The sequence below is a fragment of the Somniosus microcephalus genome, unplaced genomic scaffold (assembly GCF_052327205.1).
Source record: "Somniosus microcephalus isolate GS21.2 unplaced genomic scaffold, FLI_Smic_1.0 unresolved_chr7, whole genome shotgun sequence".
NCBI lineage: Eukaryota > Metazoa > Chordata > Chondrichthyes > Squaliformes > Somniosidae > Somniosus > Somniosus microcephalus.
In genome coordinates, this window is record NW_028225185.1 from 27,910,647 (window position 1) to 27,936,484 (window position 25,838).

At 52.0% G+C, this 25,838-nt stretch overlaps 1 protein-coding gene across 1 annotated transcript in view; it reads right to left on the reverse strand.

Annotated features, from left to right (window-relative positions):
* Window positions 1–23,367, reverse strand: part of LOC147086681 (lysine-specific demethylase 5D-like) — a 70,317-nt gene extending 46,950 nt beyond the window's left edge. Inside the window, exon 1 of the mRNA XM_085978819.1 lies at window positions 22,813–23,367. Coding sequence (XP_085834945.1) covers window positions 22,813–22,959 — 147 coding nt within the window. The 5' untranslated portion in view covers window positions 22,960–23,367. The remainder of the gene's footprint in view (window positions 1–22,812) is intronic.
* Between the last annotated feature and the right edge of the window lie 2,471 nt (window positions 23,368–25,838).

Below are 25,838 nucleotides of genomic sequence, written 5' to 3' on the forward strand. Positions count from 1 at the left end.
ATCTCTCCTCATACGTCATTCCTGCCATCCCAGGTATCAGTCTGGTGAATCTTCGCTGCACTCCCTCCATGGCTAGAACATCCTTCCTCAGATAAGGCGACCAAAACTGCACACAATACTCCAGGTGTGGTCTCACCAAGGCCCTGTTCAACTGCAGCAAGACATCCTTGTTCCTGTACTCGAACCCTCTCGCTACGAAGGCCAACATACCATTTGCCTTCTTAACCGCCTGCTGCACCTGCATTTAGAATTTTGATTTTTCCGGCCGGCAGCTGTTGATGATTCTGCCATTCCCACTTACACCTCCTCTAGACCCAACTTTTGTTTCTTAACTTGTCCCGTTACCCTCTCCTTTGGCTACGTACCATCATCACTTTTATCATTTAATCCCTCCTGCCTTCCACCCGACCACAGACCTTCCCCTTTTGTGCTTTCCTCCCCTTCCCTTGCTGAACACCCGTCACATCTCCAGCTTTTTCCAGTTCTGACGAAGGGCCGCCGGCCTGAAAGGTTAACTCTGCCTCTCTCTCCACGGACGCTGCCTGGCCTGCCGAGTATTCCCAGCATTTTCGGTTTTTACTTCAGATTTCCAGCATCCGCAGTATTTTGCTTTTTGTGTTAAGAAATTAAATTGCTGCGTCATGTGTGTTAAGCATGGGGATGTTCTCACTTTGAAGGACAGAGCTTGGGTTACAAGCGTGGGCTCGGAGATCAATTGAAGGAAAAAAAAATCTTCCAATCTCAAGTTACGTGGCACTTGCGGATCTCATTTTTCTTTCATTCTGCACACCTATATTGCAACCATTACGCCTTCAAGATGGACCCCTCCACACATCAACCACAGCAGAGAAAATAGCCAGACAATGGAGGTTATGCTTGAACTGTATAAAACTCTAGTTAGACCACAGCTAGAGCACGGCGTGCAGTTCATCACCACATCACAGGAAAGATGCAATTGCACTAGAGAGGGTACAGAGGAGATTTCCGAGGATGTTGTCTGGACTGGAGAATTTTAGCGATGAGGAAAGATCGGAGAGGCTGGGGTCGTTTTCCTTGAAACAGAGGAGGCTGAGGGGAGATTTAATTGAGGTGTATAAAATGATGAGGGGCCGTGGATAGAGTGGATAGGAAGGACAGTGCGGCGCTCCCTCAGTACTGCCCCTCCGACAGTATGGCGCTCCCTCAGTACCGCCCCTCCGACAGTGCGGCGCTCCCTCAGTACCGCCCCTCCGACAGTGCGGCGCTCCCTCAGTACTGCCCCTCCGACAGTACGGCGCTCCCTCAGTACCGCCCCTCCGACAGTGCGGCGCTCCCTCAGTATAGCCCCTCCGACAGTGCGGCGCTCCCTCAGTACCGCCCCTCCGACAGTGCGGCGCTCCCTCAGTGCTGCCCCTCCGACAGTACGGCGCTCCCTCAGTACCGCCCCTCCGACAGTGCGGCGCTCCCTCAGTACCGCCCCTCCGACAGTGCGGCGCTCCCTCAGTACCGCCCCTCCGACAGTGCGGCGCTCCCTCAGTACTGCCCCTCCGACAGTGCGGCGCTCCCTCAGTACTGCCCCTCCGACAGTACGGCGCTCCCTCAGTACCGCCCCTCCAACAGTACGGCGCTCCCTCAGTACCGCCCCTCCGACAGTGCGGCGCTCCCTCAGTACTGCCCCTCCGACAGTACGGCGCTCCCTCAGTACCGCCCCTCCGACAGTACGGCGCTCCCTCAGTACCGCCCCTCCGACAGTGCGGCGCTCCCTCAGTACCGCCCCTCCGACAGTGCGGCGCTCCCTCAGTACCGCCCCTCCGACAGTGCGGCGCTCCCTCAGTACTGCCCCTCCGACAGTGCGGCGCTCCCTCAGTACCGCCCCTCCGACAGTGCGGCGCTCCCTCAGTACTGCCCCTCCGACAGTACGGCGCTCCCTCAGTACCGCCCCTCTGACAGTGCGGCGCTCCCTCAGTACCGCCCCTCCGACAGTGCGGCACTCCCTCAGTACTGCCCCTTCGACAGTACGGCGCTCCCTCAGTACTGCCCCTCCGACAGTGCGGCGCTCCCTCAGTACCGCCCCTCCGACAGTGCGGCACTCCCTCAGTACTGCCCCTTCGACAGTACGGCGCTCCCTCAGTACTGCCCCTCCGACAGTACAGCGCTCCCTCAGTACCCGCCCCTCCGACAGTGCGGCACTCCCTCAGTACTGCCCCTCCGACAGTGCGGCGCTCCCTCAGCACCGCCCCGCCGACAGTGCGGCGCTCCCTCAGCACCGCCCCTCCGACAGTGCGGCGCTCCCTCAGTACCGCCCCTCCGACAGTACGGCGCTCCCTCAGCACCGCCCCTCCGACAGTGCGGCGCTCCCTCAGTACCGCCCCTCCGACAGCGCGGCGCTCCCTCAGTACCGCCCCTCCGACAGCGCGGCGCTCCCTCAGTACCGCCCCTCCGACAGCGCGGCGCTCCCTCAGTACCGCCCCTCCGACAGTGCGGCGCTCCCTCAGTACCGCCCCTCCGACAGTGCGGTGCTCTCTCAGTACTGCCCCTCCGACAGTGCGGCGCTCCCTCAGTACCGCCCCTCCGACAGTGCGGTGCTCCCTCAGTACCGCCCCTCCGACAGTGCGGCGCTCCCTCAGTACCGCCCCGCCGACAGTGCGGTGCTCCCTCAGTACCGCCCCTCCGACAGTGCGGCGCTCCCTCAGTACCGCCCCTCCGACAGTGCGGCGCTCCCTCAGTACCGCCCCTCCGACAGTGCGGTGCTCTCTCAGTACTGCCCCTCCGACAGTGCAGCGCTCCCTCAGTACTGCACTGGGAGTGTCAGTCTGGATTACGTGCTCAATACTCTGAAGCGGGGCACGAACCCCCGTCCTTCTGACTCAGAGGTGAGAGTGCTACCAGTCAGCCAAGGCTTCGTGCCCCCCACCCCCTTAAAAGCCATCAATGCCCAGCTCCAGAGAACTACGCACCATAACCTCCAACTCACTCAAACTCCAGTACCTGTCCAACATCCTGCTCAGCCAGCAGCCCTATCCTCGTCACACCTCCACTGCCTCGCCATTGCTCAGTGTATCAATTTTAAAACCCTCATCTTTGGGACCCCCTCCAGTTTGCAGCTTCCTGCACCGTTACATCTCCGCTCACACACACTCTGCTCTTCCGACTCTGGACTATTGCACACACTCGAGCTCCCTTCCCTTTGCTGTACTATCAAGGCCTATAACCTCCAGCCACCTTGCCCCATCCACGCTCTAAATCCCTCCGCCGTGCTATTGTTCGGCCGCCTTCGAGAACCTACCTCTCTGCTTCTTTAGGCACGGCCCTTACTGTTCCGGCTCTGACCCGACCAGCCGTGGAGCAGAGACACTTTGCTACGTTCAAGGTAGTCGATAAGCAAGTAGTTATTATACAAATCTCGACTTAAAAATCTTGTGAGTGTATGTCTGAGAGACTCGGTCCTTTCCGCCAATCAGACTGCAGGACCAAAGATAGTGTTCCCTCGAACTGCCTGTTCAACCATTCATATCAAAGAACGAGGAGCCAATCAGATCCCCAAGCTAGATCTGTGCCGCTGGTTCCATGAAGATTGGTCATTTTCGTGACTGAGGTGATCGCATTCGGCCAAACAAAATCTCCAGCATTCACCCTCACCTCCCAGAATAAACCATCGCTAAACATTCACCAATTCGTAAGGGGAGGCTGGATAAGCAAATGAGGGGGAAGGGAATAGAGGGTTACGCTGATAGAGTTAGCTGAGGAAAGACGGGAGGAGGTTCGAGTGGAGCATAAACACCGGCATGGGCTGGTTGGGCCGAATGGCCTGTTTCTGTGCCGTATACCCCATGTAGTCCCCATAAAACCTTGCAATTGCTCTGCGTACTCGTCCCTTTCCCCTCACTGGACAAAACCATCAGCCTTGACCCTGGGTACGCCTTCCCCCACTAGCAGAGAACACGAGCCTGTGGCTCAGGGCCCAGCCCAATTCAGGCCCAGGGTAAAGGATGCGCCCCGAGCACGACCAGCGCATATGCCTGCCCATTCCTCCGACCTTCCCCACCCTCCTGTTCGATGGTCACTGGCTCTGGTCCCAATGAGAATAAAAGGGGGGATACACACAGAGCAACAACGGCCAAGAGCAAGAGAGAGAGGGAACAAAACCAGAAGAGGCCAGTGCTGCAGACAAGCGCCGCCGAACCGCAAATATTCGCGACTCAAAGCACAAAGCCAGTGGAACCAGTTCAACCTCAGCCACGAAGGCTCGAACCTGCACCATCTCCTCAAACGTCTCCCAGTCCCTGCCCGAGATAAACACAGGGAACGATTACAAGAGCTCAATGCAAAACAAAGCAACAGGGCCTCGGGACGGGGCGCGTCCACGCGGAGCCCCGGGGCGGCGGGGCGCGTCCACGCGGAGCCCCGGGGCGCGTCCACGCGGAGCCCCGGGGCGCGTCCACGCGGAGCCCCGGGGCGCGTCCACGCGGAGCCCCGGGGCGCGTCCACGCGGAGCCCCGGGGCGCGTCCACGCGGAGCCCCGGGGCGCGTCCACGCGGAGCCCCGGGGCGCGTCCACGCGGAGCCCCGGGGCGCGTCCACGCGGAGCCCCGGGGCGCGTCCACGCGGAGCCCCGGGGCGCGTCCACGCGGAGCCCCGGGGCGCGTCCACGCGGAGCCCCGGGGCGCGTCCACGCGGAGCCCCGGGGCGCGTCCACGCGGAGCCCCGGGGCGCGTCCACGCGGAGCCCCGGGGCGCGTCCACGCGGAGCCCCGGGGCGCGTCCACGCGGAGCCCCGGGGCGCGTCCACGCGGAGCCCCGGGGCGCGTCCACGCGGAGCCCCGGGGCGCGTCCACGCGGAGCCCCGGGGCGCGTCCACGCGGAGCCCCGGGGCGCGTCCGCGCGGAGCCCCGGGGCGCGCCCGCGCGGAGCCCCGGGACGAGCCCGCGTATTACAAAACGCCTCTGCCAAAAACAACCCGCAGAAGATCATGCGATTAACACGCATGTGGGGAGCCTTTTAACATCTTGACTCAATTTCTGAACTCTCCCCCGGTTAGGGCGAGTGTCTCAATTCCACGACACTTCATCAATCTCTTTGCTTGCGTGCTTGGGAAGATCGGATCAGAGGGCAAGCTGCAAACTCGATCACAACTTCCAGGTAGAAACAGCGAGCGGTCCAGACCGCAGCCGCTGCAGGCTTGGGATCAGGTTTCCCCGCAGCCTTCAACATTTTTTTTGGTTGCAACTATACATTGTGCAAGATTAGTAAAAGAACACACACACACACACGCGGACAGCAGCAACGCACAGCCGAAGGTTCAGAGGGATGGCCGCGAGGAGCAGCGGTCCGGCTGATTAAAAGGCGGCCCATCGTAAACCCCCCCCCCCCCCACCACCACCCCCACTAACAGACTGTGCAACCTTCATTACTTAATGGGAGAAAGGCACCAGGTGGCTTTGTCAAGATGCCGTTTAATCTCCCTCACCAGAGAGGACAAACAGTAATTCCCACAGCTCAAAAGATTCTTAACACATCAACATGGCTGGTAGGAACAGAGAAGAAGGCCCAACAACTGCGAGCCAGCGCAAGAAAAAGTTTGTGGATTTAAAAATAAATTCAGAGGGTGGGTGGGGAGTCAAAACACCAACAATCGTCAGCGGAGGGTAATCTCGTCATAGGGAACAAAGGAAAGTTGTTAAAATGTCAAACGGGCGGGTTTTCTCGCCGAGAGAGAGAGAAATAATGTCATCCTTTCCAGGAGGGCCCAGCTCGGTGTTAAAGGGCTGTAGGCCCGGGCTTCCTGCTGATCAGTGACAAAGACACTCACTGTCAGCCATATTGGACTTATCACTGCTTTCACACACACACACACCCCGGCCTCAGCTTTCATATTAAAAGGAGCAGCGCTCAGCATCAATTCACCTTCACCCCACCACCCCCAGCCCACCCTCGCACACACTCATCCCCAACAAGAAAAGCTGCCACCAGACCAAAGTGGGTCAGTTTAAATCTCTAAAATGAGCAAACTCTCTGCTACAGGGAGCACTCAGCACACGTCCTATGTCAGCCAACTCAAATCGCCAACACATGGTGTTACACAGACTACACTCTGGAGGGGAGAGAGACAGAGAGGGAGAGAGACAGAGAGGGAGAGAGACAGAGAGGGAGAGAGACAGAGCGGGAGAGAGACAGAGAGGGAGAGAGACAGAGAGGGAGAGAGACAGACAGAGGGAGAGAGACAGCGAGAGACAGAGAGAGAGAGACGGCAAACTTCAAGTAACACCGAGAAAGCTGCTTAAAAAACATTCCAAGCTATTGCAAATTCAATTGTTTTTTTAATTCCTCAAATAGACAAAAACACAGACACACACACACAGACACACACACACACACACAGACAGACACACACACACACACACACACACAGACACACACACACAGACACACACAGACAGACACACACAGACAGACACACACAGACAGACACACACACAGAGACAGACACACACACAGAGACAGACACACACACAGAGACAGACACACACAGACAGACAGACAGACACACAGACACACACACACAGACACACACACACAGAGACACACACACAGAGACACACACACAGAGACACACACACACACACAGACACACACACAGACACACACACACACACAGACACACACACAGACACACACACACAGACACACACACACAGACACACACACACACAGACACACACACAGACACACACACAGACACACACACAGACAGACACACAGACAGACACACACACAGACACACACACAGACACACACACAGACACACACACACAGACACACACACACAGACACACACAGACACACACACACACACACACACAGACACACACACACAGACACACACACAGACACACACACAGACACACACACAGACACACACACACAGACACACACACACAGACACACACACACAGACACACACACACAGACACACACACACAGACACACACACACAGACACACACACACAGACACACACACACAGACACACACACACAGACACACACACACAGACACACACACACAGACACACACACACAGACACACACACACAGACACACACACACAGACACACACACACAGACACACACACACAGACACACACACACAGACACACACACACAGACACACACACACAGACACACACACACAGACACACACACACAGACACACACACACAGACACAGACGCCGAGCAGATAGAAGGGGAGGTGGGAATAAATCGCCCCTTTTTCTGCCCCGCAGTCATTAACCCCAATTACAAACCGCTCCCCCCTCCTTTTCCAAGGAACCCGCTTGCCCCAAATCGTGTTAAATAAACCTCGTCCGCACGCATCGCCACCTTAACGACATTAATTGCGACAATGTCATCCCTGCGCTCCCGCCACTGGTATCTTTGTAAGCACGGTCAGGTGTAGCAGACACTTCTCGGAACACGAGGAGGAGGAGTCCGGGTTTTTTGGGGGGGGGGGGGGGGAACCGCATTTTTAAGAGAACGCCAACTGTTCCCCCAGCGCACCCCTCCTCCCCATGGAGGCAGCGCATTAACACGGGCAGCCAGCCGCACGGCCATCTCCCCCTCCTTTCCTGAAGGTACCGACTCAGGCACAGCTACAATTTCTACACTGCCAGGTGCCCTGCCCGCCGGCGCGGCCCTTCCTCGTGCGCGAGGCGAGGCAGGGAGGGTCAGCGGGCTATTTGGCCACAGAAGGCAGCGGAGCCGAGTCCAATCCTGTCCTCGCACTTATCGGTAGGGGTTCACTGTACAGACGATCAGGAGCAGGGGATCCTCGCTGATTGTCCCCTCCCGTACCCAGGGCGCCGAGGCCGAGTGGAATACCCATCATCAGCGCCCCGGTTTAGATCAGCGCGCTCCGCACAGGCCAGAGAGCGGCCTTGGGGCTGTGAATGGCTCGGTGCTGTACATCACAAGGAACTGCTAGGCGATTAAACTCCAAGTCCGCCTTCCACCATCCTGCTGGCAGTCGCACGATACAACGACAATGTGATAATCATCTCATCATCGAGTCTACAAGAGACGCGGACACGAGGCGAGGAAAAGCCCCAGTCGTGGAAGGCTTCGAGAGGCATGGGTCCAAAGTCACCTTTTCCCTTCTAAGCACGCTCCAATTGCAACACGCCCTGGTCCCTTGAATCAATATATCAAAGAGGTTTCAGCTTGGTTTTCAAAAAGCCTGCGTTCAGTGAATTCGGATACTGTTTGAATTTATTTGTATTATGCCCTCCTTAAGCACAGGATTATGGCGACATTTTGTTCCCCCTGTTTCTTTCCTCACATGCCGTCCCTGCTCAAACGGACGGCTAGAGCGGCTTTTACGGCAGCCGAGAGCGCGAGAGAGAGACTGGTGTCCACGAGCCAGCCCCGGTGCGGAATCAGGTTCCCCTGGGCCAGCAGCGGACCTGTAGGCCCACTGAAAGAAGAAACGAGGACCATGAGACCAACGACAGGATGGTGGGAGTCAGACTGAACAGCGTGAACGCTGTGACACAGGAGCTCACCCAATCGGAATTAAAACAGCCAGATAAAGCCACTCCACCGAGGTGAGCGGCGCCGGCGCTGCTTTATCTCCACCGCCCCACCTCATGTGCAGCAACGGTGCCCCCTCACCAGCGATTTGGCACTTCCGACATCAAGATCAAGAACCATAGCGCATGGGTTTCAAAACCTGTGCACTGCATAGAGTTATCAGCGCCAGAGTACTCCCCTGGAGTAGTTTCAATCACCATGGGGGCGCGGAGAGGAATATCCCAGATTCCCCCCCTCCGCCGCCAAATTAGCCTGGGTGTTTTTTTTTTTTAAAGGAGATCACGTGGTTTCAGGTGGGGCGGACAGCAATGTTTCCCCTAAGCTGTGCAGCAATGCAGTAATCTGAAGGGTCCCGCGCAGGCTGCTCACCGGCTTCAATGTTGTACATTTAAAGGGACCGCGCGTTAAAAGAGACAGGGAACACTGGTGGGGAGTGTACACATTGCGATACACAAGGAATTGTAATTGTGGGGGCCAGGGCGGATGGGCCAGAGGGTCCTTTCCTTCCTGTCGTTGCAACACACTGGGTGCAATATCGTAAGCCAGACTGTAAATCACCGTGCAAGGCACACGGTACGTCAGTAATCCCGGTTTAATACACGGTGAGACAACACCTCACCCAGTGCAGGCTCGCACACTGTAAGAGACAAGGGTCACACAGTCTTGTGCCGCCCACCCGCATATTTCTAACTGAAACGGGAGTGAAGCACGCACCCAGAGTCCCACCATGGGCGCAGTCGCCTAGTGGCCATGGTACTGGGCTCGCAAGTCTGGCGTCACAAGTTCAAATCCCATCGTGGCCAGCGGGGAAAGTCTGGTAACCTGTGTGCGGGGAGGGCGAGAGACGGGGAGGGCGAGAGAGAGACGGGGAGGGCGAGAGAGAGACAGGGAGGGAGAGAGAGAGAGAGAGAGAGAGAGAGAGAGAGAGAGACGGAGAGAGAGAGACAGAGACAGAGAGAGAGACAGGGAGAGAGAGAGAGAGACAGAGAGAGAGACAGAGACAGAGACAGAGAGAGAGAGAGACAGAGAGAGAGAGAGAGACAGAGACAGAGAGAGGAGAGAGAGAGAGAGAGAGAGAGAGAGAGAGAGAGAGAGAGAGAGAGCCTGAAAGGTACCAGATGGTCATAAAAAAGCAAATGTCCTTCAGGGAAGAGATCCTGCCAACACTACCCTGGAAACGTTACAATGGTGACCACACTTCCAAAGTACATTGGCTGTGAAGCGCTTTGGTGAAAGGCTATAGAGAGAGATAGGGAGGGGGCGAGGAGGCCACGGAACGACTTTAATCGCTCCACCATTGCCGGCCGTGCCTTCAGCCGCCTGGGCCCCAAGCTCTGCAATTCCCTTCCTAAACCTCTCCGCCTCTCTCCCCGCAAAACCTTCCTCTTTGACCAAGCTTTTTGGTCACCTGTCCCTAATATCTCAGTGCCAAATTTTGTCTGCTTAACGCCCCTCGCGACGCTGATTAAATGCAAGTTCTTGTGTGGTTGGACAGGATAAAAAGGTTTAGCTTTTAACTATAATTACTACATTCTTTGGAAAAGCTGAGGAGACGTACATTAAGAAGCCATAACCAACCAGTAAAGGCCCATCCCTAGGTTAAAAAGATAATAGTTTACAAAAACAGCCCGTTGCATTTATTTATTATGTTCATAAAGAAGATAATAGACAGTAGGGAGTTTAAACATCACACCAGGGTTAAAAGTGACGACTTTAAAAAGGGGAGAATTTCCTCAGGAATTCGACCACCGGACTAATCTCAGTATCAAAAAGGTGCAGGCAGAACACAAACACGGCCCGAATACGTCAACACACAGGCGGGGTGAGTCAAGGCCCTTGCGACAGTGACAGAGGCAGCAAGCCTTCCCGAAGCCAGGCCAGCCCTGAAAACAAGGCACTAACAAGTTCCGCCTCGTGAGTCACGTACAGAGCCGGTGCACTTCCTGCCCTTGTCATTCTCCCCTTCATCAGCCCTCGACAACAACCACAGCCAGCGACACTTTCAATGCTTCATTACCATGTGTTTCACTCTTGTACAAGACGGGAGCATTTGTTTTATATATATAAAAATATTCCAGCCACTGCCCAACCTAGTCATTAATTAGCTAAACTATTTGTCTTTTTAACACCTTTGTGTCGATTGCCTGCAAGACTGTGTAATCCAAATCTTTTTTTAAACTTTCGGGACAAAGCCTGGACCGCTTGGAGAGCATGCACTTCCACCTAGCAAACCGCTTCACCCTACGTTGCACTTTCATACGAAGCCAGGGAGGGGGAAATGGCTGCCTGGGCAGTCCCCATCTCGAGTGGCCAGTACCCAAGGACAGTGACAACACTCTCAGCCCCTCTCAACGCGCTCTCCCTTCCTTCCTTCCTTCCTTCCCCTCCTCCGCCGCCCGGCAGAGAACGATGTCGACCCTCGCCCATTTACAGTTCTAACCTCTCTCTCTCTCTCACTCTCTGCCCCCAAACTAAAAAGTTCTTGAAGTTGCAGCCTGACACTAGGCCGACCAGAGAGCAGCTTCTTCCACTTGTTTGTTGCCCTGTCAAATCAGCCCCTTCTCCTTTCTCTCACCCACAACACAGAAGCAGCCCTTTTCAAAAAAAGAACAGCCTGCATCCCTACCAGTTTAAGTATTTAACAAAAAAAAAGGTTTTAAAATTCAAACCAGGTGGAACACATGCTATATAATTCCAGACGGACCACTCCCTTATTCTCCCACACTCTGTACTGATGAAAACCACCTTAACCCACCACAGATATTTTACTATATACATCCGTTACTATCTGAAGGGAAGGCTTGATATCAAACACTATACATAGAAACATAGAAGATAGGAGCAGGAGTCGGCCATTCGGCCCCTCGAGCCTGCTCCGCCATTCAATGAGATCATGGCTGATCATCCAAATTCAGTGCCCTGTCCCTGCTTTCTCCCCATATCCCTTGATCCCTTTAGCCTTAAGAAATATATCCAACTCCTTCTTGAGTATATTTAATGGATTGGCCTCAACTGCCTTCTGTGGTAGAGAATTCCACAGGTTCACCACTCTCTGGGTGAAGAAATTCCTCCTCATCTCTGTCCTAAATGGCTTACCCCTTATCCTTAGACTGTGACCCCTGGTTCTGGACTCCCCCGCCATCGGGAACATCCTTGCTGCATCTAGTCTGTCTAGTCCGGTTAGAATTTTATAAGTTTCAATGAGATCCCCTCTCATTCTTCTAAACTCCAGCGAGTATAAGCCCAATCGACCCAATCTCTCCTCATACGTCATTCCTGCCATCCCAGGTATCAGTCTGGTGAATCTTCACTGCACTCCCTCCATGGCAAGAACATCCTTCCTCAGATAAGGCGACCAAAGCTGCACACAATACTCAAGGTGTGGTCTCACCAAGGCCCTGTACAACTGCAGCAAGACATCCTTGCTCCTGTACTCGAATCCTCTCGCTACGAAGGCCAACATACCATTTGCCTTCTTAACCGCCTGCTGCACCTGCATGCTTACCTTCAGCGACTGGTGCACAAGGACACCCAGGTCTCGTTGCACTTCCCCTTCTCCCAATCTACTGCCGTTCAGATAATAATCTGCCTTCCTGTTTTTGACACCAAAGTGGATAACCTCGCATTTATCCACGTTATATTGCATCTGCCATGCTTCTGCCCAATCACCCAACCTGTCCAAATGATACTGGAGTTTCTCGGCATCCTCCTCACAGCACACACGCTTCGGGGCACATTGGGCAAAATATCAGGAACCAGAGTAACGCACCGAGTGATTATACAGGTACAACCAGAATCTAGAGAGACACACCTCCCTGCTTGTTCAAAACCCTTGAACATTCCCTTGCCGCGGAATAGTGGGAGTCAACTGCGTCACAGGACGCGACAGCGAGAATTGGGAAAATATCGGGAATCCCAGTTGAAATAAACTCCAGGCGGACAGGCCTTAAAATTGGTCTGCATTCAGGACGATTCTTACAGTTCACAGAATCACAGAAACCCCACAGTGCAGATAGAGGCCATTTCGGCCCATCGAGCCTGCACCGACACATATCCCACCCGATCCCCATAACCCCTACACCAACACATATCCCACCCTATCCCCGTAACCCCATGTATTTAATCCCCCTAACACTAAGGGTCAATTTATCATAGCCAATCAACCTAACCCGCACATCTTTGGACTGTGGGAGGAAACCGGAGCACCCGGAGAAAACCCACGCAAACACGGGGAGAATGTGCAAACTCCACACAGACAGTCGCCCGAGGCCGGATTTGAACCCGGGTCCCTGGCGCTGTGAGGCAACAGTGCTAACCACTATGCCACCGTTGTCAGAGAGTGTCCCATGAAAAAAACACCACAAACCCAATTTTTCCCTACATTTTTTTCTGGGTGTAGCTTAGCGGGAGTGTTGCACAGACCCCTTGTGCACCAGTCGCTGAAGGTAAGCATGCAGGTGCAGCAGACGGTTAAGAAGGCAAATGGTATGTTGGCCTTCATAGCGAGAGGGTTCGAGTACAGGAGCAAGGATGTCTTGCTGCAGTTGTACAGGGCCTTGGTGAGACCACACCTGGAGTATTGTGTGCAGTTTTGGTCGCCTTATCTGAGGAAGGAGGTTCTTGCCATGGAGGGAGTGCAGCGAAGATTCACCAGACTGATACCTGGGATGGCAGGAATGACGTATGAGGAGAGATTGGGTCGATTGGGCTTATACTCACTGGAGTTTAGAAGACTGAGAGGGGATCTCATTGAAACTTATAAAATTCTAACAGGACTAGACAGACTAGATGCAGGAAGGATGTTCCCGATGGCCGGGGAGTCCAGAACCAGGGGTCACAGTCTAAGGATAAGGGGTAAGCCATTTAGGACAGAGATGAGGAGGAATTTCTTCACCCAGAGAATGGTGAACCTGTGGAATTCTCTACCACAGAAGGCAGTTGAGGCCAATTCATTAAATATATTCAAGAAAGAGTTGGATATATTTCTTAAGGCTAAAGGGATCAAGGGATATGGGGAGAAGGCAGGGACAGGGTACTGAATTTGGATGATCAGCCATGATCTCATTAAATGGCGGCGCAGGCTCGAGGGGCCGAATGGCCGACTCCTGCTCCTATGCCGCAACATCAGTCCTGATACATTTCCACATCGGGTCTCCTTTAGACGAAGACACAACATTAAATAAATTTCGCAGTTTGTGTACTTCACTCCAGTCAGGATAGCCACTGTCTGTCAGGGCGGGGGGGGGGGGGAAGAGGAAGAGAAAGTAACATTAATTTAGAATTGTTGCAACCTTATCCAAAATGCAACAACAAGGATTTGCATTTATATAGTGCCTTTAATGGAGGAAAATGCCCCAAGGCGATTCACGAGAGCGTAACTGGACAAAAAAAACTGACACTGAGACAAAGGAGGAGGTAGTAAGAGGGGAGACTGAAAGCTTGGTCGAAGAGGTCGGACTTAAGGAGCGCCTTAAAAAGGAGGCGGAGAGGTTTAGGGAGGGAATTCCAGAGCTCGGAACCCAGGCAGCTGAAGGCACAGCCGCCAATGGTGGAGCGATAGAAATCAAGAATGCGCAAGAGGCCAGAATTGGAGGAGCGCAGAGATCTCGGGGGATTGCAGGGGCTGGAGGAGGTTACAGCGATAGGGAGGGAGGGCGAGGAGGCCAGGGAGGGATCTGAACACGAGGATGAGAATTTTTTTTAATCGAGGCGTTGCCGGACCGGGAGCCAGTGTAGGGCAGCGAGCACAGGGGGTGATGGGTGAACGGGACTGGGTGTGAGTTAGGACACGGGGCAGTGAGCACAGGGGGTGATGGGTGAACGGGACTGGGTGTGAGTTAGGACACGGGGCAGTGAGCACAGGGGGTGATGGGTGAACGGGACTTGGTGTGAGTTAGGACACGGGGCAGTGAGCACAGGGGGTGATGGGTGAACGGGACTGGGTGTGAGTTAGGACACGGGGCAGTGAGCACAGGGGGTGATGGGTGAACGGGACTGGGTGTGAGTTAGGACGCGGGGCAGCGAGCACAGGGGGTGATGGGTGAACGGGACTGGGTGTGAGTTAGGACACGGGGCAGTGAGCACAGGGGGTGATGGGTGAACGGGACTGGGTGTGAGTTAGGACACGGGGCAGTGAGCACAGGGGGTGATGGGCGAACGGGACTGGGTGTGAGTTAGGACACGGGGCAGTGAGCACAGGGGGTGATGGGTGAACGGGACTGGGTGTGAGTTAAGACACGGGGCAGTGAGCACAGGGGGTGATGGGTGAACGGGACTGGGTGTGAGTTAGGACACGGGGCAGCGAGCACAGCGGGGGTGATGGGTGAACGGGACTCGGAGCAAGTTTGGGATGAGCTGAAGTTTGCGGAGGGTGGGCGGCCGGCCAGGGGAGCGTTGGAACAGTAGGTACAGGACAATAACCCACTTTCCGCTTGGATGAAGTCTGGCCAGCAACGTGACTTTTACCATCAGCACAAAGATCGAGAGAGTCTGCGGGACGAGGGGAGAGGAGAGAGCTCCCATAGTGATCGTCAGCTATCGTCACTCGGCTAACCATTCAGAAACAACCCTGCTTGTTTAGGGCACCATTAGCACTGGGAATGAGGGGGGGGGGGGAAACACAAGCAGGTCCAACTACAGAGGGGAACGATTCACATTCACATTCAACTCTTCTGAAAGCCAAGTTCTTGAACATAGGACCAGGAGGAGGCCATTCAGCCCGCGAGCCTGTTCTGCCATTCACTGAGATCATGGCTGATCTGTGACCTAACTCCATCTACCCACCTTTGGCCCGTATCCCTCAATGCCTCCGGTTAACAAATATCTACCAATCTCAGGTTTAAAATTAACAATTGATCCCCAGCATCAGTTGCCATTTGCAGGAGAGAGTTCCAAGCTTCTACCTTCTTCTTCTTCTTAAACAGTCCCTCGGAACCGAGGATGACTTGCTTCCACACTAAAAATGAGTTCGCAGGTGACTGATGAGTCCAATGCGGGACCTACAGTCTCTGTCACAGGTGGGGCAGACGGTGGTTGAAGGGGCGGGTGGACAGGGTGCTTGGGTTGACGTGCGCTCCTTGCGCTGGGCTTCCGCTTGCTCCTGGCGAAGAGACTCGAGGTGTTCGGCGCCTTCCCGGATGCTTCTCCTCCACTTTGTGCGGTCTTGGGCCAGGGATTCCCAGGTGTCGGTGGGGGATGTTACACTTTTTCAAGGAGGCTTTGAGGGTGTCCTTGAAGCGTTTCCTCTGCCCACCTGGGGCTCTCTTGCCGTGTCGGAGCTCCGAGTAGAGCGCTTGTTTGGGGAGTCTCGTATCGGGCATGCGGACAATGTGACCCCGTCCATCGGAGCTGATCGAGCGTGGTCAGAGCTTCGATGCTGGGGATGTTGGCCTGAGCGAGAACACTGACGTTGGTGCGCCTATCCCGCCAATGGATTTGCAGGATCTTGCGGAGGCAGCGTTGGTGGGACCTCTCCAGTGCTTTGAGGTGCTTCTACCTCCCTGTGTGTGTAGAAGTGTTTCCTAATTTCACTCCTGAACGGTCTGGCTCTAATTTTTATACTATGTCCCCTTAATATCTCCCCTTGCAGTTCAAATATACAAAACTGAATCTTATATTTACACATGCTGATCAGACTTAGGATATCTACAAGTAACACAACAGGATTTAAACTAATGCAACAACCTCACAAAAAAAGATATGGAGATCCCCGCCACACTGAGATTGGGATTGAAGTTTATCTTCAAAGGCTGGGGCGGAGAAGATGGTGGGACGAGGGGATATCACGAGTTTGAACACCAGTAATCGATTAACTGAAGTGCGCCAGGAATTAGAAATTCCCTGGTTTACCAGGCATTTCCTAAAGGCCGAGGAGGCCTTTAATCAGCCTGGTGCATCCTCGATTTTTGTAGCCAGCCAGTCGCTCAGTTGCTTGGGGGGGCATCCAGCCTGTTCTTTGCATCCTTCCGTTTGCTACTTTCCCACACACACACACGCACACACACACACACACACACACGCACGAAGGAGATTGCCATCCAGGTGGTCAACAAAGCAGAATTCTGATCCAGCAGCATCTCCTTGTAAAAGACGACAAGCTGGCCGTTGGACAACATCACAAACGGGGCAGGTTCGACCCGGATTAGGACAGCAGGCACAAACTAGCCCAGAGTCGCAACTTTCCTGTCCAACTCCTGCCCATCCTCGAGTAGATCAGCAATTAAACTACGGCACGCCAGCCACCAAAAGAGCGAGCGGATGTAAAAATTAAACCCCCTGCCGTCAAAAATAACCCTGAGAAAAGTTAGCGCTCTCTCTCATTTTCCCCCCCTTCTATTTTAAAACCAAAGTATTAAAAGGCAAAACTGAAGTAAACACAAGGCAATTTGTTAAACCAAGTGCGGGGAAAGCACCAGCGCAATGGCAGGAGGTATTTTTAAATCCACTTTAGAAGCGGCGGGGACACAAAAACACTTGCTAAACAACTGCCAGAAAAGCCTTACTGCAAAGACAGTCTCGCTGCAACACAGATTGTTCAAAAAATGTGTAACAAACACAGAATAGTTGCTAAACAATTGCAAGGGAAGCGTCAGCGCGGGGCCAACATGTTTGGATTCTATTCCCCCCAAAAAAGGAGCATGTGTCCTCGATGTTGCTTTTTAATAAATACAAAAAAAGAACGCATTTTGCAAGTGGCAATGTTGCAAGACGTTTTAAAATCCCGCTTTTACGGTTGCGATCCTCAACTCTGCTTTTAACACAATGCACAAGGCGATGCGACTCACTACAAGGTGGTGGCACCGGGAATACTGCAAGAGGTGCTCAATTCTGGGGATGGGGGGGGAGGATCTAGTCTTAAATGTTGACACGTAACACACACACACAATGGTGGAGCAAAGAGCCAAATCACATGTCAGGGTAATGGGGAATGTTGCAACATTTATGTTTTTTTTTTGGGGGGTGGGGGAAGCTGATTCTCAAATGTTTGCATTTAATAAAAATGCAATTTAGCAAAGACCATTCCCCGCAAGAAATGCAGAAACCTTACCCCGCAAGAAATGCAGAGACCATTCCCCGCAAGAAATGCAGAAACCTTTCCCCGCAAGGAATGCAAAGACCTTTCCCCGCAAGGAATGCAAAGACCTTTCCCCGCAAGGAATGCAAAGACCTTTCCCCGCAAGAAATGCAGAGACCATTCCCCGCAAGGAATGCAAAGACCTTTCCCCGCAAGGAATGCAAAGACCTTTCCCCGCAAGGAATGCAAAGACCTTTCCCCGCAAGGAATGCAAAGACCTTTCCCCGCAAGGAATGCAAAGACCTTTCCCCGCAAGGAATGCAAAGACCTTTCCCCGCAAGGAATGCAAAGACCTTTCCCCGCAAGGAATGCAGAGACCATTCCCCGCAAGAAATGCAGAGACCTTTCCCCGCAAGGAATACAACGACCTTTCCCCGCAAGAAATGCAACGACCTTTCCCCGCAAGGAATGCAACGACCTTTCCCCGCAAAGAACGCAACGACCTTTCCCCGCAAGGAACGCAACAACCTTTCCCCGCAAGGAACGCAACGACCTTTCCCCGCAAAGAACGCAACGACCTTTCCCCGCAAGGAACGCAACGACCTTTCCCCGCAAGGAACGCAACGACCTTTCCCCGCAAGGAACGCAACAACCTTTCCCCGCAAGGAACGCAAAGACCTTTCCCCGCAAGGAACGCAACGTCCTTTCCCCGCAAGGAATGCAGAAACCTTTCCCCACAAGGAATGCAACGACCTTTCCCCGCAAGGAATGCAGAAACCTTTCCCCACAAGGAACGCAACGACCTTTCCCCGCAAGGAACGCAACGACCTTTCCCCGCAAGGAACGCAACGGCCTTTCCCCGCAAGGAACGCAACGACCTTTCCCCGCAAGGAACGCAACGACCTTTCCCCGCAAGGAACGCAACGACCTTTCCCCGCAAGGAACGCAACGACCTTTCCCCGCAAGGAACGCAACGACCTTTCCCCGCAAGGAACGCAACGGCCTTTCCCCGCAAGGAACGCAACGGCCTTTCCCCGCAAGGAACGCAACGGCCTTTCCCCGCAAGGAACGCAACGACCTTTCCCCGCAAGGAACGCAACGACCTTTCCCCGCAAGGAACGCAACGTCCTTTCCCCGCAAGGAATGCAAAGACCTTTCCCCGCAAGGAATGCAACGACCTTTCCCCGCAAAGAATGCAGAAACCTTTCCCCGCAAGGAACGCAACGACCTTTCCCCGCAAGGAACGCAACGACCTTTCCCCGCAAGGAATGCAACATCCTTTCCCCGCAAGGAATGCAACGACCTTTCCCCGCAAGGAATGCAGAAACCTTTCCCCGCAAGGAATGCAAAGACCTTTCCCCGCAAGGAATGCAGAAGCCTTTCCCCGCAAGGAATGCAAAGGCCTTTCCCCGCAAGGAATGCAGAAACCTTTCCCCGCAAGGAATGCAGAAACCTTTCCCCGCAAGGAATGCAAAGACCTTTCCCCGCAAGGAATGCAGAAGCCTTTCCCCGCAAGGAATGCAAAGACCTTTCCCCGCAAGGAATGCAGAAGCCTTTCCCCGCAAGGAATGCAAAGACCTTTCCCCGCAAGGAATGCAAAGACCTTTCCCCGCAAGGAATGCAAAGACCTTTCCCCGCAAGGAATGCAAAGACCTTTCCCCGCAAGAAATGCAACGACCTTTCCCCGCAAGGAATGCAAAGACATTTCCCCGCAAGGAAAGCAAAGACCTTTCCCCGCAAGGAACGCAAAGACCTTTCCCCGCAAGGAACGCAAAGACCTTTCCCCGCAAGGAATGCAACGACCTTTCCCCGCAAGGAATGCAAAGACCTTTCCCCGCAAGGAATGCAAAGACCTTTCCCCGCAAGGAATGCAAAGACCTTTCCCCGCAAGGAATGCAAAGACCTTTCCCCGCAAGGAATGCAAAGACCTTTCCCCGCAAGGAATGCAGACAATTCCCCGCAAGAAATGCAGATATTTCCCCGCAATATACCAATGCAATAAAGACACCTCAATGCAAGAAATGCAGACATTTCCCCGCAATAAATGCAGACACCTTTCCCCACAATAAACCAACTCAATGCAAGAAATGCAGACATTTTATAAACAGAATCATGCCCAGAAAGTGAGTTGCTGATTATGATGTTAGTTAGTATTGTGATGTTGTGATATTATGATGAATATGTTGTTATTGGGGATACCCCCAGTGGGGGCCAGATCTTGCAGTGTTAGTAATATGATATATTATATTATGAATATTATTGTGACTAATGAATATAATATTACCAGCGGGGGCCGGATTTGGCAGTGTGAATATGATTAATATATTACTACAAATATAATGATATTAATGATGATATTGATGATGATGATATAATATATTGCCGATATTACTGTGAGTCTAATGATAGTAATGATGATATGATTATAATGCTGATAGCACTGTGAATATGATGCAGAGAACCACATTACCAGCGGGGGACGGATCTTGCAGTGTGAATATGATGATATCATAGAAACATAGAAAAATAGGAGGAGTCGGCCCTTCGAGCCTGCTCCGCCATTCAATATGATCAGGGCTGATCCTCTATCTTAATACCATATTCCCACTCTCTCCCCATACCCCTTGATGCCTTTTGTGTCTAGAAATCTATCGATCTCCTTCTTAAATATATTCAGTGACTTGGCCCCCACAGCCTTCTGTGGTAGAGAATTCCACAGGTTCACCACCCTCTGAGTGAAGACATTTCTCCTCATCTCAGTCCTAAATGTCCTACCCCGTATCCTGAGACTGTGACCCCCTCGTTCTAGACCCCCCCCCCCAGCCAGGGGAAACATCCTCCCTGCATCCAGTCTGTCTAGCCCGGTCAGAATTTTATACGTTTCAATGAGATCCCCTCTCATTCTTCTAAACTCTAGTGAATACAGGCCTAGTCGACCCAATTTCTCCTCATACGACAGTCCTGCCATCCCAGGAATCAGTCTGATATATGATATCAACGATGAATATGATGATATTAATGAAGAATATGGTGATAAACGATGAATATGATGATATTAATGAAGAATATGGTGATAAACGATGAATATGATGATATTAACAATGAATATATTAACGATGAATATGATATTAACGATGAATATGAAGATATAATGATGATATCACTGTGAATCTAACACGTTAACAGCGGGGGGGGCCAGATCTTGCAGTGTGAATGATGATAATGATAATGATGAATATGATTACATTAATGATGAAAATGATTATATTAATGATGAATATGATTATAATGAAGACATTAATACTATTAGTGATATAACGATGAATATATTAATGATATTAATGATGAATATATTAATGAATATGACGACTATAATGAGGATATTAATACTATTAGTGATATAACGATGAATATGAAGATATTAGAGATGATAATGATGAATATGATGATATTAATGATGATTATAATGAATATGATGATATTAACACTATTAGTGATAGAAGGATGCCCGGAGCACCGACCAGCGGGGGCCGGAACTTGCAGTGTGAATGATGATGATTTTAATGATGAATATGATGACTATAATGACCACATTAACACTATTAGTGATAGAAGGATGCCCGGAGCACCGACCAGCGGGGGCCGGATCTTGCAGTGTGAATGATGATGAATATGATGATATTAATGATGATAATGACGAATGACTATAATGAACACATTAACACGATTAGTGATAGAAGGATGCCCGGAGCACCGACCAGCGGGGGCCGGATCTTGCAGTGTGAATGATGATGAATATGATGATATTAATGATGATAATGACGAATGACTATAATGAACACATTAACACGATTAGTGATAGAAGGATGCCCGGGGCACATACCAGCGGGGGCCGGATCTTGCAGTGTGAATGATGATGATTTTAATGATGAATATGATGATATTAATGATGAATATGATGATTTTAATGATGAATATGATGATATTAATGATGAATATGATGACTATAATGAACACATTAACACTATTAGTGATAGAAGGATGCCCGGAGCACCGACCAGCAGGGGCCGGATCTTGCAGTGTGAAGATGATGATTACGATGATTTTAATGATGAATATGATGATATTAATGATGATAATGATGAATATGACTATAATGAACACTTTAACACTATTAGTGATAGAAGGATGTCCGGGGCACCGACCAGCGGGGGCCGGATCTTGCAGTGTGAATGATGATGAATATGATGATATTAATGATGAATATGATGATATTGATGATAATGATGAATATGATGACTATAATGAACACATTAACGCTATTAGTGATAGAAGGATGCCCGGGGCACCGACCAGCGGGGGCTGGATCTTGCAGTGTGAATGATATTAATGATGATAATGACGAATGACTATAATGAACACATTAACACTATTAGTGATAGAAGGATGCCCGGGGCACCTACCAGCGGGGGCCGGACCTTGCAGTGTGAATGATGATGAATATGATGATATTAATGACAAATATGATGACTATAATGAACACATTAACACTATTAGTGATTAACGATGCCCGGAGCACCGACCAGCGGGGGCCGGATCTTGCAGTGTGAATATGATGAATATGATGATATATATGATGATATTGATGATGAATATGATGATATTAATGATGAATATGATGATATTAATGATGATAATGACGAATGACTATAATGAACACATTAACACTATTAGTGATAGAAGGATGCCTGGAGCACCTACCAGCGGGGGCCGGATCTTGCAGTGTGAATGATGATGAATATGATGATATATATGATGATATTGATGATGAATATGATGATATTAATGATGAATATGATGATATTAATGATGATAATGACGAATGACTATAATGAACACATTAACACTATTAGTGATAGAAGGATGCCCGGGGCACCTACCAGCGGGGGCCGGATCTTGCAGTGTGAATGATGATGAATATGATGATATTAATGATGAATATGATGATATTAATGATGATAATGATGAATATGATGATATTAATGAACACATTAACACTATTAGTGATAGAAGGATGCCCGGGGCACCTACCAGCGAGGGCCGGATCTTGCAGTGTGAATGATGATGAATATGATGATATTAATGATGAATATGATGATATTAATGATGATGACGACGAATGACTATAATGAACACATTAACACTATTAGTGATAGAAGGATGCCTGGAGCACCTACCAGCGGGGGCCGGATCTTGCAGATGCCGCTGCGCTCGGCGATGGGCCTGATCCGGGCGATGTAGCCCAGCGGGTCGGCGAACTCCTCCCAGCTCGGCTCGAAGACCGGGCACTCGGGCGGCGCCACGAACTCCTCGTACTCGGACATCGGACCGGACCGGCCGGATCCCGGCCTCCGGGCCTCACTACCGCCCAAACACCGCCGACTTTAACCCCGCTATTGGCCGGGCCCGGGCGGACGCTGCGCCGGGTTCGGGGAAGCTCGGGAAAAAAAATTAAAACTTCACTCGACGAAATGGGGCCCGGATCGAGCGCAAACCCCCGGCTTTACCTCAGCTTTTACCCTCCGGCCGCGCCCCCCGTCATTTAAAGCCGTCAGAAAGCCATTTCGGGTGATTTTATTTTTCCCCCGGATTCTCTTCTCTCTCCTTTTTTCTTGTTATTTTTTTTCTCCCCGGCTCCGCCGCGCCGGACAAAAGCAGCCCCGGGCTCGCTTCTCCCTCCGCGCCGCGCTGCGCCTCACCGCACGTACCACGCAGCGCGCCGCCTCACCGCCCGCGCGCGCACGCACGCACGACGTCGTCCCGCTCCGCCCCCGCCAAAGAGTCCCACCCACACTCCTTCTCTCCTTCCCTCTCTCTCTCTCTCTCTCTTCCCTCTCTCTCTCCTTCCCACTCTCTCCTCTCTCTCTCCGTCTCTCTCTCTCAGTTCAGTTCAGTTCAGTTCAAATGCTTTATTGGCATGAAAGTTTACAGAGAACCATATTGCCAAAGCTTACATAGCAAAAAGGTACAGTTTTCCAACATTCTGTAGGTGTCAATCGATTTGACATTTGTTGGGGTATATACAATATTACTTTTAAACAATATTAATTTTAAACAGTCTTTCTACTTCATTTGGTACGTTCAATATTATTTTAAACAGTCTTACTTTTAAAACAGTCCTCAGGTTGTGACATGTTGTTACATATTTAGCCCCAAGGTATGGTCTGTCTCCTTCTCCCTAGGACTAATCTCAATTTTGACAGATCATCCAATTCCTTGAAATCTGGGGTCTGTTTGGCTTAGCTTGTTGAATAATATGTTTCTTGATGTGTTGAATTTTTTTCGCCATTTTAGGAGGAAATGCATGTCTGTTTCAACCTCGCCAGCCAGACATTGATCGCATATTCTATTCTCTCTAGGCTGCCAGGGATTTCTTGTTCTGCTTTTTCAATTTCCAGTTGGTGGTCGCTTAGTCTGTACCTGGTGAGGGTCTGTCTCTGTTTGTGTCTCTGAGGGTCGTGGAGGTAGTCGGCCAGTTTATATTCTCGCTCTCGCTCTCATCGCTGTCGCTGATATCTCCTCTCCTCTCTCTCGAGGCTCGATCTGTCTCCCTCTCTCTCTCTCGCCTTCTCTCTCTCTCTCTCTGTCGCACTCTCTGTCTCTCTCGCTCCTTCCCTCTCGCTCTCCTTCCCCCTCTCGCTCTCTCTCTCTTCCTCCCGCTCTTTCTCCATCCCTCTCTCTCCTTCCCTCCCTCTCTCCTGTCCCTCTCTCTCTCTCTCTCTCTCCTTCCCCCTCGTCTCTCTCTCTCTCTCCTTCCCCCTCTCTCTCTCTCTCTCCTTCCCACTCTCTCTCTCTCTCTCCTTCCCTCTCTCTCTCTCTCTCTCTCTCCTTCCCACTCTCTCTCTCTCTCTCTCTCCTTCCCACTCTCTCTCTCTCTCTCTCTCTCCTTCCCTCTCTCTCTCTCTCTCTCTCCTTCCCACTCTCTCTCTCTCTCTCCTTCCCTCTCTCTCTCTCTCTCTCCTTCCCACTCTCTCTCTCCTTCCCTCTCTTCTCTCTCTCTCTCTTCCCTCTCTCTCTCTCTCTCTCCTTCCCTCTCTCTCTCTCTCTCTCTCCTTCCCACTCTCTCTCTCTCCTTCCCACTCTCTCTCTCACTCTCTCTCCTTCCCACTCTCTCTCTCTCTCTCTCCATCCCCCTCTCTCTCTCCTTCCCACTCTCTCTCTCTCTCTCTCCTTCCCCCTCTCTCTCTCTCTCTCTCCTTCCCACTCTCTCTCTCTCTCTCTCCTTCCCACTCTCTCTCTCTCTCTCCTTCCCCCTCTCTCTCTCTCCTTCCCTCTCTCTCCTTCCCTCCCTCTCTCCTTCCCTCTCTCTCTCGCTCTCCTCTCTCCTTCCCCCTCTCTCTCTCTCTCTCTCTCCTTCCCCCTCTCTCTCTCTCTCTCTCTCCTTCCCACTCTCTCTCTCTCCTTCCCACCTCTCTCTCTCTCTCTTCCTTCCCTCTCTCTCTCTCTCTCTCTCCTTCCCACTCTCTCTCCCTCTCTCTCTCCTTCCCTCTCTCTCTCTCTCCTTCCCTCTCTCTCTCTCTCTCTCTCTCCTTCCCACTCTCTCTCTCTCTCTGTCTCTCTCTCTTCTCCTTCCCACTCTCTCTCTCTCTCTCTCTCTCTCCTTCCCACTCTCTCTCTCTCTCTCTCTCCTTCCCACTCTCTCTCTCTCTCTCTCCTTCCCTCTCTCTCTCTCTCTCTCTCCTTCCCACTCTCTCTCCCTCTCTCTCTCTTCCCTCTCTCTCTCTCTCTCTCCTTCCCACTCTCTCTCCTTCCCACTCTCTCTCCCTCTCTCTCTCCTTCCCTCTCTCTCTCTCTCCTTCCCACTCTCTCTCTCTCTCTCTCTCCTTCCCACTCTCTCTCTCTCTCTCTCCTTCCGTCTCTCTCTCTCTCTCTCCTTCCCACTCTCTCTCCCTCTCTCTCTCCTTCCCTCTCTCTCTCTCTCTCTCCTTCCCTCTCTCTCTCTCTCTCCTTCCCACTCTCTCTCTCTCTCTCCTTCCCTCTCTCTCTCTCTCTCTCTCCTTCCCGCTCTCTCTATCTCTTCCCACTCTCTCTCTCCTTCCCCCTCTCTCTCTCTCTCCTTCCCTCTCTCTCTCTCTCTCTCTCTCCTTCCTGCTCTCTCTATCTCTTCCCACTCTCTCTCTCCTTCCCACTCTCTCTCTCTCTCTCTCCTTCCCACTCTCTCTCTCTCTCTCCTTCCCTCTCTCTCTCTCTCTCTCTCCTTCCC